The following is a 13,359-nucleotide window of genomic DNA, read 5'->3' on the forward strand; positions in this document are numbered from 1 at the left end:
TTGAAGCCAGGCTCTTCATATTACAAAAAAAGTATCCTGTTCCTCCTAAGAGAAATATATGAGAAATGTTTTAAGATCCTCGTTGTAATCTATTCAAGCGTTGACTGGGCCTGTTGAGATGTCCTCGCTCCCGGCTCGATGGATAGTACACAGTACCCTGCACTGTATACAATATATTGTTACGCCCAGGCCCAGTTGGCATCAGGAGGTTTCAAGATCGCCTTATCGCCGGCACCTCCATGACAAACTGGAGACTTGGAGGCCGTGTCGCGATTGTGTCAATTTTCCTGTCAAGCAGCTCGCGGCACATATACCCGATGGCGCCCCCACAACCGTTAGACGACTCGAAGAGAAAGCAATGTTAAGTGCGCTTTGGAGCTTTCATCCATCAGCATGAACATCACTGGTGGCTCACAGCCTGCCACTCAGCCACTGCCCGGTTAAAGGTGACCTCGGTGCCATCATGTGCAAGGGTCCAGACTAGCCCCAACACCCCAAGACAGAAGACCGCCTTAGGTCCCGGGCCCGGGCGCCCGGGGGAGAATGCTGTCAATTGCAATGGATGCTTGAGTGCCATGTGGTGGTGACTCGGCTCGGCTGCAGCTGGTCTGGCAGCTGCCCACCTGGCTCCAACCACTGCTCGCCGCTGCTGGGGCGGCAGCTGCCTTGTCCCTCTTCTTGATCAGGCTCCAGGTCCCCGTCGCTCTTAGTCACACTTGGTCCAGGCCATTCTTCGACCGTTTGCCATTCACTTGCTCCTTTCTTCCAGTCACACTCTTGCACAAACCACACATCTGTCCTCTCGCACTTCCTTCCCCAAGACTCGACATCCTTATCCCCATCCTCATCATCGCTGTCCTCCTTCCTGTCCTCCCTGTCGTGCCCACGATCAAGCCGTCCCGCACCCATCTTCTCACCCACACAAATCGCGGCCTGCCGCCCGTTCGGCCTGGTTGTCGGGCCTGTAATCTACATCCTCATCGTTGCTGAACCGCTTGGATGGTCATCCCGCTGAACAGCTCTGTCTGTGTGGTCAACAGCAGAAGCAAAAGCAGCGGCAAACATTACCACTTTGACTTCTGTGAATCTGCTATATATATAACCTTCTTCGCCCACTTCTAACAGCCGATTAAACGAAGTCACGCTGCCATCATTGTCAGCTGGTGGCCTTCCACGAACTCAAGCAAGAGGATCTTCCCCCCTCGTTTTGTAATTGCTGCCTTAACGCTCCTGTCAATGGACAGTACCATGCCGTCTACGTCCATCGCCATTCTGGACCAGCGCCGTCGCCAGTCGACGGCCGAGTCCGCGACGAGCTCGACGCCCTCGTCGTCCTACTCGAGCTCTTCCAGCACTCCAGCGCCCTCTCCCCAGTCGGCGACCGAAAGGGGGAAGCCTCAGACGAAGCATGTCCGGCGCCAGAGCTTCCTGAGTCCGTCTTCCCGTCTCTTTACTGTTTCCATCCTGTGTCGCATTCTCGAGATTTTTGAGTCCTCTCTTTCGTTTTATGTGGAACCACACTGACAAGAACGCCGCGAGGGGCGATTCAGGCCAGGCGTTCACCCAACAAGAATGCACCACCATCACGATCGGCGATGACCCAGACGGGCCGCTCCGGCTGGTAAGCAAAGCCCGTCCTTTTATCATTGTTTTTGCCCGCTGTTGTTACTTTTGCTGCTGTGTTTCCTGTGTTCTGCGGTTGCGCTGCGCGACGGGTTACAGTGTTGCTTACGACGGTGCTACCGCCACCCTACTCGGGCTGGCGGGCTGCCTTTGCTTGCTCCACACAGGTCACATATGTCTCCTATGCCCAGGGCTTCATCTGGAACCCTGAAATCTTCGTCCCCTCGTACTGCGATTTCGACTATGTCCCGCTCGAGCAGCGCCGCGACCCGGTCATCGAGATCCACGTCTCCGACGAGGACGCTAGGCGGATCCTGCCGCATAGCTCGTAACCCGGGCGGCGGCTCGTCTGTCTGCGGCGGAGTAGACATTTACACTCCTGTCTGCCAGCAGCGGGAAGAGTGGAGTTCCTACACGGCGGGCCCAACGCTTTCGCAGACCGGCTCTGATCGACAAGAGGCATCTGACGTCGGGAGTAACGGAACCCCGAATAATTCCGCTGATGCACTCTTATCTTCGGTTTTCTCGGAACTGTTTTATGACATTTGTTACATCAGCAGCCCGCATGGACGGGTTCTTGGGGGACACTATTCTTTTTGAGACAGGTCTTTTGGAGCTGGAGTTTGTTTTATCTGTTCACAGGAGAAGAAGGGCGGCATGGGACGGAGAATACTGGTTCATGATTCATTGTTATATCTTAGGTACTCGGAGTTTGTGTCTGTGTTTTGGCGTTTCAATCCTCTCTGTAGCACTCTCACACCTCTCTTTTCTGTTGTATTTTTGTCCAGGGTAGTAGATCTTTCCTCCGCTCGGTGGCAGTTATCATGGCAGTTGTTGGTGATGCTTTGGAAGTAGCCTTCTAGGGCCGGATGGATGAAGGGCGTCTGGGGCTTGGGAAGTCTTATACCTATCTGAACTAAATCCATGCAATATCTGTATCCCCGGTCTCAGACAGAATGTGAATGTACCCAGCGACCAGCAAACTTACCATCTGCATGTCTTGATTGCATCACATCACCTTGAACTATTCCATCGCTTCTCTTGTGGTGATTCAACAGCGCGGGCCCCATATCGGTGAGAGCCCCGCCGCTGCTGCTCCCACCCCACGACGGCAGCAGCGTTGAGTCCCGCTGTCCAGCTTGCCGGATCCACAATTGGACAGTGTTTAGAGCGAACAGATGGCACTGTGTGACACGGAACGAAACCCTTGTTCGCTTGCTTATCTTATCGATAAGTTTGGTAGGTTGCAGCAACAGCGAGCAGGTCGGCGCGAGCTACTGCAGCGCGATGGGTCGCGATGCAGTAACGCGCCGTGGCGATGGAACGGAAGATGTTTACTTGCGAATCTTGACACAATAACTTAAGCTATTACGACGCTGTTTGCGACTGGACTCTGAACCAGGGGATAATACTGCATTCTAATCTTGATTAATCACCTCAATCTGCCCCCCCCAATCCACTAACGCCCCTTCATTCACCCTTCCTACTACGTCCATAGCAAGCCCCCAACGAACCCCACGTCCAACTTTTGTCACCCAAAGTAAACAGCCGCCATGGACCCCGCCGTCCACCGCCGTATCGAGCTCCAATCTCCCGAGGACCTAACCTACCTCATCAACAACGTACGGCGCGCCGCCGCAGACAGCATCAACGCCGCCTTCCCTCCGGTCGAGGGTACCGCTGCAGATGAAGACGAACTCAGGTCACAGATTGAACAGCTTGTCGAAGACGTACGTCCCCTTCTCCCTCCCCTCTCTTCCTCCAACGTCAAAACCTGGTGACTGACACTTTTTGTGAACAGTACATCCGCCGCACCTTCACCCTAGCCTTCCCCAACCTCTCCATCAACGGTCTTCCTATCACCAACCCCTCCGTCTACCTCTCCCCGTCCCCCGGTGGTCCCTCAGACCCCAACGAACCCCTCTACGAATACGAACCCTTCGATTCCTCCAAACGCGAGCGTATCGAGTCCCTCATTGCGCAAGAAGAGGACCTCCTTCGCACCATCGCCTCCCTGAAACGTCGCGCGCCCCAGGCGGCGTCCGCCCGCTGGGCGGAGGCATCGTTGGCAGGGATTCAGGGCGATGAGGAGTTGAGTAGAAAGGTGTGTGAGCGGGTTGAGAGGGAGGGGGAGCAGGCAGGGAGGAAGGTGTTGGAAGGGTTGGGGGAGCTGGAGAGGCAGGTGGAGGTGGAAGGGAGGTATCGCGAGGCGGTTGAGACGCTAGGAAGGTTGAAGAGGGAGATGGGGAATGCGGTGGCCAAGATGGAGAGGGCGAGGGTTGCAGCCGGGTATGTTACAGGCGAGGGGAAGGGGGGGAAGTAAGGCAGGTTGGAGGAGAGATGTCAAGGGGATGGAAAATGGAGAGAGGTCTAAGGATGAGGTATGGGATCTAGGCAAGGTATGGACGGCGTTTGGCACGGGACACGGGTTTCCTTTTGGGTCGGTTGGGTAGCTAAAGGATCACAAGTCCAAGCTTGCAAGGAGTCTATTGTGTATCCATGCGGCGCGATCGCGATATTACGGAAGAAGCAGAAGATGATAAAGAAGACAACCAAAGGATGTCGACAGGGACGACGAGTGCATAGCTCGACAGGTAATGATGTCGGCAATGGGATCACCATCACCCTCTCCCTTGGATCTTGAACAAGACTGCCACAGAACCAGCTGCTAATCCTGAGCAGCCGCAGAGACCTGGGCGGCCTGGAAGTGTCGGTCGCACTCTCCCATCCCGCCGGTCCATCCGATGCTGCTGCTGCTGCTGCTGCTGCTGCTGCTGCCAGTCGGCGGCCACGGACAAAGGCACGGTGTTCTTCCGCGTCGGACTGCCGATTCCCTCTATGCGGCAGCCGGAGCAGGAGCATCGGCCTTGGCGTCAGCGGCAGCACCCGCATTCAGATCGGCCTCGGCGGCCTTGACCTCATCAGCCGGCAGTGACGCCTTGCTCTCGCTGCCCTGCTGCTTCTCCCACCAAGCTGGACGAGCCCACTCTGCCTCGCGCCACGGGCCCATATCACTGAGCGCGCAGCCGCCGGGGCACTCGCAGGTACCGCCAAACTCCTTGGGCAGATTCTCGGCCGGGATTTGGTTCAGCAGCTCCTGCTTGTAGTTGCTTCCCAGGACGTGGATCTTCTGCACAGTGATGGGATCCAGCCAGCCCTTGATGACGCTCCAGACAGTGCTGAAACCCCAAGGGGCGTTAATGATGTACAGCTTGCCCAGACGCTCCGGGTAGTAGTTTTGGCTGAGCGCGCTGGCCTGCTTGACGTAGCCATACACCGACGGCGCCTTGGTGATGCCCACGCCCTTCATGTCCATGATGGTGCAGCACGTCTCCAGGAGAGTGCCGGCCTTGCGGCTGCACGCCGGCAACCGCGGATCAGCCAGCCGCTCGTACTCGACTGCCAGATTCGTCAGCATGCGCTCGGCAGTCGTGATGTTGTACATCGCGTTCAAGTCGATGCCGCCGAGCTGCTCGATGTAGACGGGCCGACCGTCCTGAGCTTGTTAGTCACATGGGGTGCCCAATGATCTTGTGTGTACGTACCTTGTCAGTCTTGTGGTAGTACTGGGGGTAGTACTTGAAGATCTCCTCCTTCTCAGGGTACTCCCAGTTCGGCACCGTCTCGTCGAGCTTGGTCTCTTCCCGCCACTTCTCGCAGTCGATGAACCTGCACATCGCTATCAGCATCAGAACCCCTCCTTGCGATGATTCTGCTTGGCTTACATCTTCTTGGAAGCCTCGACATCGAACTTGCGGGCGCGCAGGAAGCGCAGCTGTCAGGCGGTCAGCAGTCACACCCCAGCAATACCGAACATTTGCCCTCAAAAAAAAAAAAAGAATCCATACCAGAGTTAGAGTATCGAGACGCTTGGTGTAGCCCTCGGCCTCGAGCAGCATACGCAACTGGTGGACCTGAGCCTGCTGGGCGGGCGTCAGATAGCCGGGGTGTCCGTTCTGAGCGACGGCAGCGGTGGTCGGGTAGTCATAGTTGTCGTACTTGGGTTCGAGCTCCAAGGGTGCGGGGGCCGGCTGCGCCATGGTGTCTGAGGGTTTATCTGCTTTGACGTATGTGGTCGGTAAGGCTGAACTGGCTTAGGACAAGATGTGGGATGTGGTGTTGATAGGAGGGGTGGGTTGGATGCGTGGCGAGCGCTACCTTAGGTTTTCGGTATAGTTACCACACGGTACTTTACGGAAATTAGCTCAAATATGCAAGAATGCAGGATTGACGATGCGGATGAACGGGAGTAGAAAAGGCCGCCGCCGACCGGTATGTTGTGTCAGTAGACAGTCAGGGGGGAGCGAGATGGAAATGTGAATGAAGAGTTCCAAAAAGTCGGGTTGGGGCTGAAGAAGGGGAAGTTGCCAGCGTGCGTGCAACAGCAGGCGGGTGACAAGTGTGGAAATGCATCTGGCGGCCGGGAAGTGCCTGAAATGCATCAAGGGGGCCCCGCGCTGCTGAATTTTCGCCATGGGCGGCCGGTCCCAAATCGCCCGCTGCAGCAGCCAGCAGCAGCGCTGGACCATTCTGGGGCTGGCCTCAGATCCCTTACAGCATCCTCTGACTGGCTCGCTGGGTCCCAATATGCGGCCAGCCAACTGTCTACTGTACCCACTCACGGGGGGGCACAGTTCGCCCCGCACTCCAGCTTGCCTTGGGCTGGTTGGATCCCTTTGCTAGCGCGTCGCCGCCACAAGTCCAGTTGGCCTAGGATCGACACTGTACAATCGCTGCGTTTTGGATGGCGTCTCCTGAAACATGCAAAATCTCCGAAACAAATCATCATCGCCGTGGATGGCATAGTTGTGGTATAAAAAAGGCCGGATGGGGATGTTTGATGAGGGTTTTTTTTTTGGGACCAACAGCCGTCCCAGGTTGCTGACCAGTGACCACGTTTTGCGTTGTCGACTTACACAGACCATTTCCCATGCCGTACTCGCACCTTAAACCAACCATGTCCAGCTGTCCGGGACTCCTTGATGGACTCTGTGTGATACATCAGGCCAGGCACGTAACAGCGATGTGTAGCAATTGATACACACGGAGGGGTTGCTTACAGCATGGCCTAAGCCTGTTTTCTTTCCATGGGATATCGTGTGACGAAGACCGGCGTCCTGCGCCGTAATTATCCTCATTATGAGCTCTTTCCTTTCCTCCTCTCTTCCTCCTCCTTCTCCTTGCGCTTTTGTACGACGTCCCAGTTGTACACTCTCGCGATGGCGACCTCCATGGTCTACAGCAGTCAGCACAGTGGCCAGATATGGCACAGATGTTGTGAGTACTTACCGTGATCTGCTCGCGCAGAAAGTCCAGGTCCTCTTCGCAGTTGGCCAGACTCTGCTTTGCTGCCTTGAGCTTCGAATCTAGGAGCTGCTCTGCCTCGTCGAGAGGATACGCTAGCATGACGTTGGCCTGTCACCATTAGCCCCTGGTATCTTTACCACGCCCCAGCAGGATGCCATACACCAAGCCAGAGATAGACCTCGTCCGTCGGCGGAATCTCGGCCTTCGCATAGAGCGTGTCGTTCAGCTCAAAGGTCGTCTCAATCGAATCCGACTCGGACTATCATGTCATCAGCCCAATTTCGTTTCTCGCCGAACTGTCCATTCCCCGTACCGTCCTGAGCTTCAAGAACCGCACCGTATCCAGGGTCTTTTGGATGTCTGGCATCTTATCCTTCAGACCGGCTACCCTCCGCTGCAGGTTTTGCTCCATGAACTGATACTTCCTAAGCCCCGCCCATCTCAGCATCAGTATCAGCCCTGCTGTCGCAATTGGGTCTCGTCGCTCGATCCCACTCCTAATGAGAAGAGCCTTACGCAATCAGCTCTTGGAATCGCCGCAGCGTCGGCTCAACATCGTCCCGCGACGACACATAGTCCTCGACCTTGTCGACGAACGGCGCATACGGAATGCCGCGGGGGTTCGAGGGGGTAGCGTCCCTGGAAGGAAAGGGAGGGGTCAGCAAGGCCCAATGCTTCCAGATGATAGGGGTCTATTGAGTAGGGATCCTGTACTGACTTAGTCGCTGTTTCTTTTGCTTGACTCTCCATCTTGTCCAATCTTTCACGTGTCACATCGACAGCACTTGGACGGCCAAACCAGGGGGGTCAAGCCAAGTCAACAAGATGACGTCGAAAAATTCATGGCGGGGTTGTTCGTTGGGCAGAGCTGCTTGTCAACGAGGTAACGGCGCTCCTTGGTCGGTGGGGCAGCATCTCGGCCTGGACCGGGTACAGTGATGCTGTATATTCGCACTGTCCGGATAAGGCTCGCCTCTCACTGACGATAAGCAAGCCGATATCGCGAGCCGAAGATCGACATTTCACCGCGACTAATGTAATATGACGCTCGAGGCAATTATCTGAAAGCATTGTACAAGTTCATCACTGCAGACCGCCTTGCTTTGATGTACGGATCCGTGAGAAGATGTGGATTGTATGGTTGATTGCCTTGCAACGGGTGGCCACGGGTCTCGAGCTGCCGCGTGGACAACACAGACAGCACAGTGTGTCAGAAGGTTGATGGCTCCACACACTTCTCCGCGTGACAGCAACCCTCGGACCAAAACAGGCAAAGCGCTGCTAAACAGACCATGCAAACTGCCTAGTTCGGATGGCTTTGGTACTTATACGTACGGGCTCCCTGGTTGCAGCGCTGCCTGGGGCCAGTGCCAGGACGGCCCAAGACGGCCGCTACGTAATCTGAACCCAGCGACAGCACCCGCCCAGCACCTGCAGGAACACCTCAGCCAGGCCGCCTCCCGCTTCGTTCTTCCAAGGTTCCATTCATCCAGTCACAGCCTGGATCTGCTGCCATCACTCCGTCATCCTATCCATTCCATCCCTTCCCCGTGTTTCCCCCAACCTCTCCCCTTTCCTGCATCTCCAACACCTGCATCAACAAACCGCGTGACTGTGCATTCTACATCTACATAACCTCTCCATCGCCTCGTCGGTGGGATTGCTGCCACCGTCGATTGCTAGTATCTATTTTCTCTCCCCCCTCCGCCTTCTCATCAACCGCTCACCCTAGATATTTTGTTATTGCCAGAGTCGCCCAGCATGAAGGGTGCTCTCCTGACCGCGGCGGTGCTGCTCGGCTCGGCCCAGGGCGCCGTGCACAAGCTGAAGCTCCAAAAGGTTCCTCTTTCGGAGCAGCTCGTAAGTTGATTTCGTGAGAGACTTGTTGCGCTTGTCGCGCGCTCACTTACACGTCTTGCAGGATGCCGTCCCGATCGAGATCCAGGTCCAGCAGCTGGGTCAGAAGTACATGGGCACCCGCTCGCGGCAATCGCACTCCGATGCTGTTTGGAAGGGCATGATGCCCGAAGCCATGGGCAGCCACCCGGTGCCCATCTCCAACTTCATGAACGCTCAGTGTAAGTGTTTCAGGGAAGCTCAGTATACAAGAACCGCCCTGACGCAGCTCAGATTTCTCCGAGATCTCTCTTGGCACTCCTCCTCAGACCTTCAAAGTGGTGCTGGACACCGGCAGCTCCAACCTCTGGGTGCCTTCAGTTGATTGCGGCTCGATCGCCTGCTACCTTCACACCAAGTACGACTCGTCGGCGTCGTCTACTTACAAGCCGAACGGCACAAAGTTCGAGATTCGCTACGGCTCTGGCAGCCTGAGCGGCTTCGTGTCACAGGACGTTCTGCGCATTGGTGATATCACCGTGAAGGGGCAGGACTTCGCCGAGGCTACGAGCGAGCCCGGTCTAGCCTTCGCCTTTGGCCGCTTTGACGGCATCCTCGGTCTTGGCTACGATACGATCTCGGTCAACCGCATTGTCCCCCCCTTCTACAACATGATTGAGCAGAAGGTCATCGACGAGCCCGTCTTCGCCTTCTACCTTTCCGACACTAGCGGTCAGTCGGAGGTCACCTTTGGTGGTATTGATAAGACCAAGTATAAGGGCAAAATCACGACGATCCCGCTCCGCCGCAAAGCCTACTGGGAGGTTGATTTCGACGCCATCTCTTATGGTGACGACACCGCTGAGCTGGAGAACACTGGCGTCATCCTCGACACCGGCACCTCTCTCATTGCTCTCCCCAGCCAGCTGGCCGAGATGCTCAACGCTCAGCTCGGTGCCAAGAAGAACTTTGCTGGCCAGTACACCATCGACTGCGCTAAGCGCGACGCCCTTAAGGATATCACCTTCACCCTAGCCGGCTACAATTTCACCCTGACCCCGTATGATTACATCCTCGAGGTCAGCGGCAGCTGCATCTCCACGTTCATGGGCATGGATTTCCCTGCGCCTACTGGGCCCCTTGCCATCCTGGGTGATGCGTTCCTGCGCAAGTACTACTCCATCTATGACCTTGGTGCCAACACTGTTGGTCTTGCTGAGGCTGCTTAGTAAATGGGGTTTGATATTCTTACGACCACTACGTACTGACAATGAGGGTGAGGGGGGTGGGTGAGATGATGGTACGGATGGATTGCGTTGACTCTGGGTATTGGCTCGGCATCTCCTAGTTGTCCTCCTGTGTATCTTTTGCTCGCGTCTTTTACATGTTTCTTCCTCGTCCTTAGGTTTAAGTATCTACACACACCCCTCCGTACCGAGATCGTCAATTTTCCGTGACATGAGGTGTGTGAGTGGGCTTATGCGGTGGACGTAATAACCTCCTATGAGATATGGGTTGCATGGGAGTCTGTAATGAGCGTATTGCTGTAGGAATTGAACATTGCATATGATCAATCAGGCCTTCCAGTCCAGAACCGTCCATTGTAGAAGTGGTATCTGACGAAGTGGGATACCCAGTCAAGCTATGCTAGTAATAGAAAACCACCCTTTCCCCTATCCTTTTTTTCCCTAGGTCTTGGCACCCATTAACAACCCTCTGGTTAATCGTTTCCATCATAGAACATAGGAAAATAAATGAAACACAACACCATACATGCTGATCCGTACCAGCCGTCTCCTGTATACCAGCCCAACTTCTCTCAAGTAATCCAACAGAGGATTTACTTCTTGAAAGTAGCCGTCCGGCCCTTTTTCGCGTAATTGAGGTTCTTTTCCGGCCGAAGCTCCTCCCCGCCCAGTTGCCGTTGCGTATACGGGTCGAACTTCTTGCCACCCTTCCCGCCATTCTGTGCCGGGGCATCCTCCTCGCCGGGGGGTTTATTTGCGTACAGCACGGACGCAGCCTTGGTGTAATCAAACGGTGTTTCCTCTTCCTCTTCCTCCTCTTTCTTAGCCTTCTTGTTACTCTGCTGTACCGGGCCTTGGCCCTGAGCCTGTTTCGCCTGACGCGCAGCTTTCTTAGCTGCCCTGCGTGCCCGCTTGGCCTCCTTCAGGGCGGCTTCAGCTGCGGCACGTGCCTCGGGGGTGTCGGTAGCGGCGGCCTCGGCGGCGAGACGCTTGGCTTCTTTGTGCGCTTTGCGCGCTACCTTACGGAGGGCCTTTTCATCTAATAGTTGTTGTTGCGAGGCGTTCTGTTCGGCAATCTCGCCATCCTCTTCTTCTTCGTCCTCGGACTCACCTGCTTCAGCATCACTATCGGAGGCGGAGGCTGGGACTGAAGCGAATGTTGAGGCAGCCGCTGAATCCTCTTGTTGTTGTTGCTGCTCGAGGCCAGCATCGCTGACCTTGCGCTTGCGGCCTGTGCCCTTCTTGAGGGTGAAGCCCTCATCCTCCTCTTCGTCGGACTCGGCCTTCTTCTCGCGCTTCTGCGACTTTGCTGGCTCCGGTTGGGCTTGTTCGGCACTGAAGTCAACGTAGAACAGCGGAATGACAACCACTCCTTCCATGTTGGGCTTCTTGGTGGCAGGATCCCAGACCGAGCTAAGCTGGACGTCACCCCAGAGTTGTGATCGCGTGCTCTTCAGCTCTTGGGCGTTGGGCAGCGGAGTCTCGCTCGGGGGGTTACGAAGGCTGGGCAGCTTCTTGCCGAGGATGGCCGGACCGGTGGTAAATTGCTTAAAGAATTCCAGCATAGTCGGGCCAGTACAGCCTTTGTTGCGGGCCTCCTGGATGAGATCAAACAGTTCATCTAGGTAGGGCTTGAGGACGCCGGCGTTGTGGTTAAGCAGACTCCACAGCGCCTTCTTGTCACTAGGAAGGATGCGCGCAATGTCGGCGAGGATCTGCTGGGTCATGAAATACTGCGGGCTCTCGTCCTCGCGGCGCGCCAGGTCATCGCGCCATTTGTGAACGGCCTTGTAGACCGCGAATTGCTCCCTGTTGTAGGCAGCTGGCGACTTGCATAGGGTGTTGAACCAGCCGCGCGCGCCAATGCCTGTCTCGGGATCGCAGGTCAGGTGCTCGTACCGCTGCAGCGACTCTTCTTTGGAGCGCTTGATGACGCGGTCGATGGGCTTGCCGTCCGGGTGATTCGCCGCTGACAGTTCGGCCAGCTCGTTGCGGAGGTGGTCGTAAATGTAAAGGAGGAAATGCGTGTCCGAGCGCGCGTAGTAGAACATCTCCTCAGGGAGAGGCCTGGGTACAAACGTTAGCTAAACGGAGGAGCGACGGAATAAACTTGGGCTTACCGGATCCGCCAGTCCGCAAGCTGATACTTCTTATCAGCATCGAAGTCCGCAAACCTCTTAAGAAGATATGCCAGACTCTTTCCCGGGTAACCGAGGACGTCACTAGCATAGTATGTGTCGAAAAGCCCAACAATGTATAAGCCAAGGTCACGCTGGAGCCAGATGATATCCATGAAAGCACCATGAAGGACCTTGACGATCTTCGGATCGGCAAAGACCTCGTTGAGGATCTCGAGCTTGTGTCTCCACGGAACCAAAGTGTCGACAATCCAATCCTTCTCTCTTGTGCTGATTTGCATCAGCGATAAAAGCCCATTGTAAGACCTGAAGTCATGGTGCTCCAGGTCGATGGCGATCTCGGTTGCCTTCTTTAGTTCCTCCAACATCTCCAGCACACCCTCCCAAGTATCCACCCAAATAGCCGTCGTGGTCTCAATGGGCTGATACTTGATCGGTTCGCGACACTGGAAGACTTCGGGCGGATATTTCAAGTTCGTGATCTCGTACTCGTAAGGATGCTTGTACTGGGTGAGGCCTTCCTCGGTAGTAAATGTGGTTAAGCTGCTCTCCAGAGGGAGCTGCGCATGAGGCTTTGTGGTCAGGAGAGGCTTCCAAGGCCCCGTTGGGAAGTTGTCGACCTTTTTCTCGAACGCATTTTGCGGCTTAAGTATGTTGGCGCGCTTGAGCGACCAATCAAGACGTTCGTAGTTCGACTTCGATCGCTTAACATCCCGACCCTAGATGATTCTGTTAGCAGAGATTCTCACTACAGCGCAAGAGGCGGGTGGTCATACCGCTTCCGTTGTAGGCGCATCCTTCCTTTTGATCAAGCCCGTGTACTCATCCAAGCAGGTATCCGCCTTCTCGAGGAGGGAGTCGATGACATCGACCACGCCCTTCCATTGAATCTCAATGTCGTCCACATCCTCCAAGGTAGTTGTTCTCTGGCCAGTAAGCTTGGCAGCTGATTTGATAACACCGTTGGCCAGGCGCAACAGGCAATCGGTGTTCTTGTCGAGCTTGGCGGCAACGGTAGGATGAGCGGTTCTCTGGAACTGGATGTCCTCGTTCGCGAGCGCGTTGACCGACCTTGTGACCGTGACTAGCGCCGATTGAACTGCCTCGCGCAAGGCATTGAAGTCCTTTGAGTCCTTCGACTCCATCGCGACAGCACTGTAACAGCGGGCTTGGTGCTTGTCGCGGGAACAACAGGAATTGAGGGGAGG

General features: G+C 55.6%; 6 protein-coding genes across 6 annotated transcripts; 3 read left to right on the forward strand and 3 right to left on the reverse strand.

Annotated features, from left to right (window-relative positions):
• Nucleotides 1-1,248: 1,248 nt before the first annotated feature.
• On the forward strand, nt 1,249-1,955 carry CTHT_0016330 (uncharacterized protein; the record flags this gene model as incomplete). Its single annotated transcript, XM_006692073.1, has 3 exons — nt 1,249-1,466; nt 1,540-1,621; nt 1,791-1,955. The coding sequence occupies 3 exons, from the start codon at nt 1,249-1,251 to the stop codon at nt 1,953-1,955; spliced, it is 465 nt and encodes a 154-aa protein (XP_006692136.1).
• A 1,221-nt stretch (nt 1,956-3,176) lies between these two features.
• CTHT_0016340 (uncharacterized protein) lies at nt 3,177-3,946 on the forward strand (the record flags this gene model as incomplete). The annotated part of the gene is made up of 2 exons (XM_006692074.1): nt 3,177-3,353; nt 3,425-3,946. The coding sequence occupies 2 exons, from the start codon at nt 3,177-3,179 to the stop codon at nt 3,944-3,946; spliced, it is 699 nt and encodes a 232-aa protein (XP_006692137.1).
• A 513-nt stretch (nt 3,947-4,459) lies between these two features.
• CTHT_0016350 (uncharacterized protein) lies at nt 4,460-5,663 on the reverse strand (the record flags this gene model as incomplete). Its single annotated transcript, XM_006692075.1, has 4 exons — nt 4,460-5,119; nt 5,169-5,292; nt 5,349-5,398; nt 5,472-5,663. The coding sequence occupies 4 exons, from the start codon at nt 5,661-5,663 to the stop codon at nt 4,460-4,462; spliced, it is 1,026 nt and encodes a 341-aa protein (XP_006692138.1).
• A 1,097-nt stretch (nt 5,664-6,760) lies between these two features.
• On the reverse strand, nt 6,761-7,680 carry CTHT_0016360 (uncharacterized protein; the record flags this gene model as incomplete). Its single annotated transcript, XM_006692076.1, has 6 exons — nt 6,761-6,859; nt 6,913-7,038; nt 7,091-7,189; nt 7,244-7,355; nt 7,447-7,569; nt 7,649-7,680. The coding sequence occupies 6 exons, from the start codon at nt 7,678-7,680 to the stop codon at nt 6,761-6,763; spliced, it is 591 nt and encodes a 196-aa protein (XP_006692139.1).
• Nucleotides 7,681-8,691: 1,011 nt separating this feature from the next.
• On the forward strand, nt 8,692-9,995 carry CTHT_0016370 (aspartic-type endopeptidase-like protein; the record flags this gene model as incomplete). Its single annotated transcript, XM_006692077.1, has 3 exons — nt 8,692-8,790; nt 8,852-9,008; nt 9,061-9,995. The coding sequence occupies 3 exons, from the start codon at nt 8,692-8,694 to the stop codon at nt 9,993-9,995; spliced, it is 1,191 nt and encodes a 396-aa protein (XP_006692140.1).
• Nucleotides 9,996-10,606: 611 nt separating this feature from the next.
• CTHT_0016380 (exosome complex exonuclease rrp6-like protein) lies at nt 10,607-13,296 on the reverse strand (the record flags this gene model as incomplete). Its single annotated transcript, XM_006692078.1, has 3 exons — nt 10,607-12,080; nt 12,134-12,870; nt 12,928-13,296. 3 exons carry the CDS (start codon nt 13,294-13,296, stop codon nt 10,607-10,609), a joined length of 2,580 nt encoding a protein of 859 aa, XP_006692141.1.
• Between the last annotated feature and the right edge of the window lie 63 nt (nt 13,297-13,359).

The sequence above is a fragment of the Thermochaetoides thermophila genome (genome assembly GCF_000221225.1).
Source record: "Thermochaetoides thermophila DSM 1495 unplaced genomic scaffold scf7180000011815, whole genome shotgun sequence".
Lineage (NCBI taxonomy): Eukaryota > Fungi > Ascomycota > Sordariomycetes > Sordariales > Chaetomiaceae > Thermochaetoides > Thermochaetoides thermophila.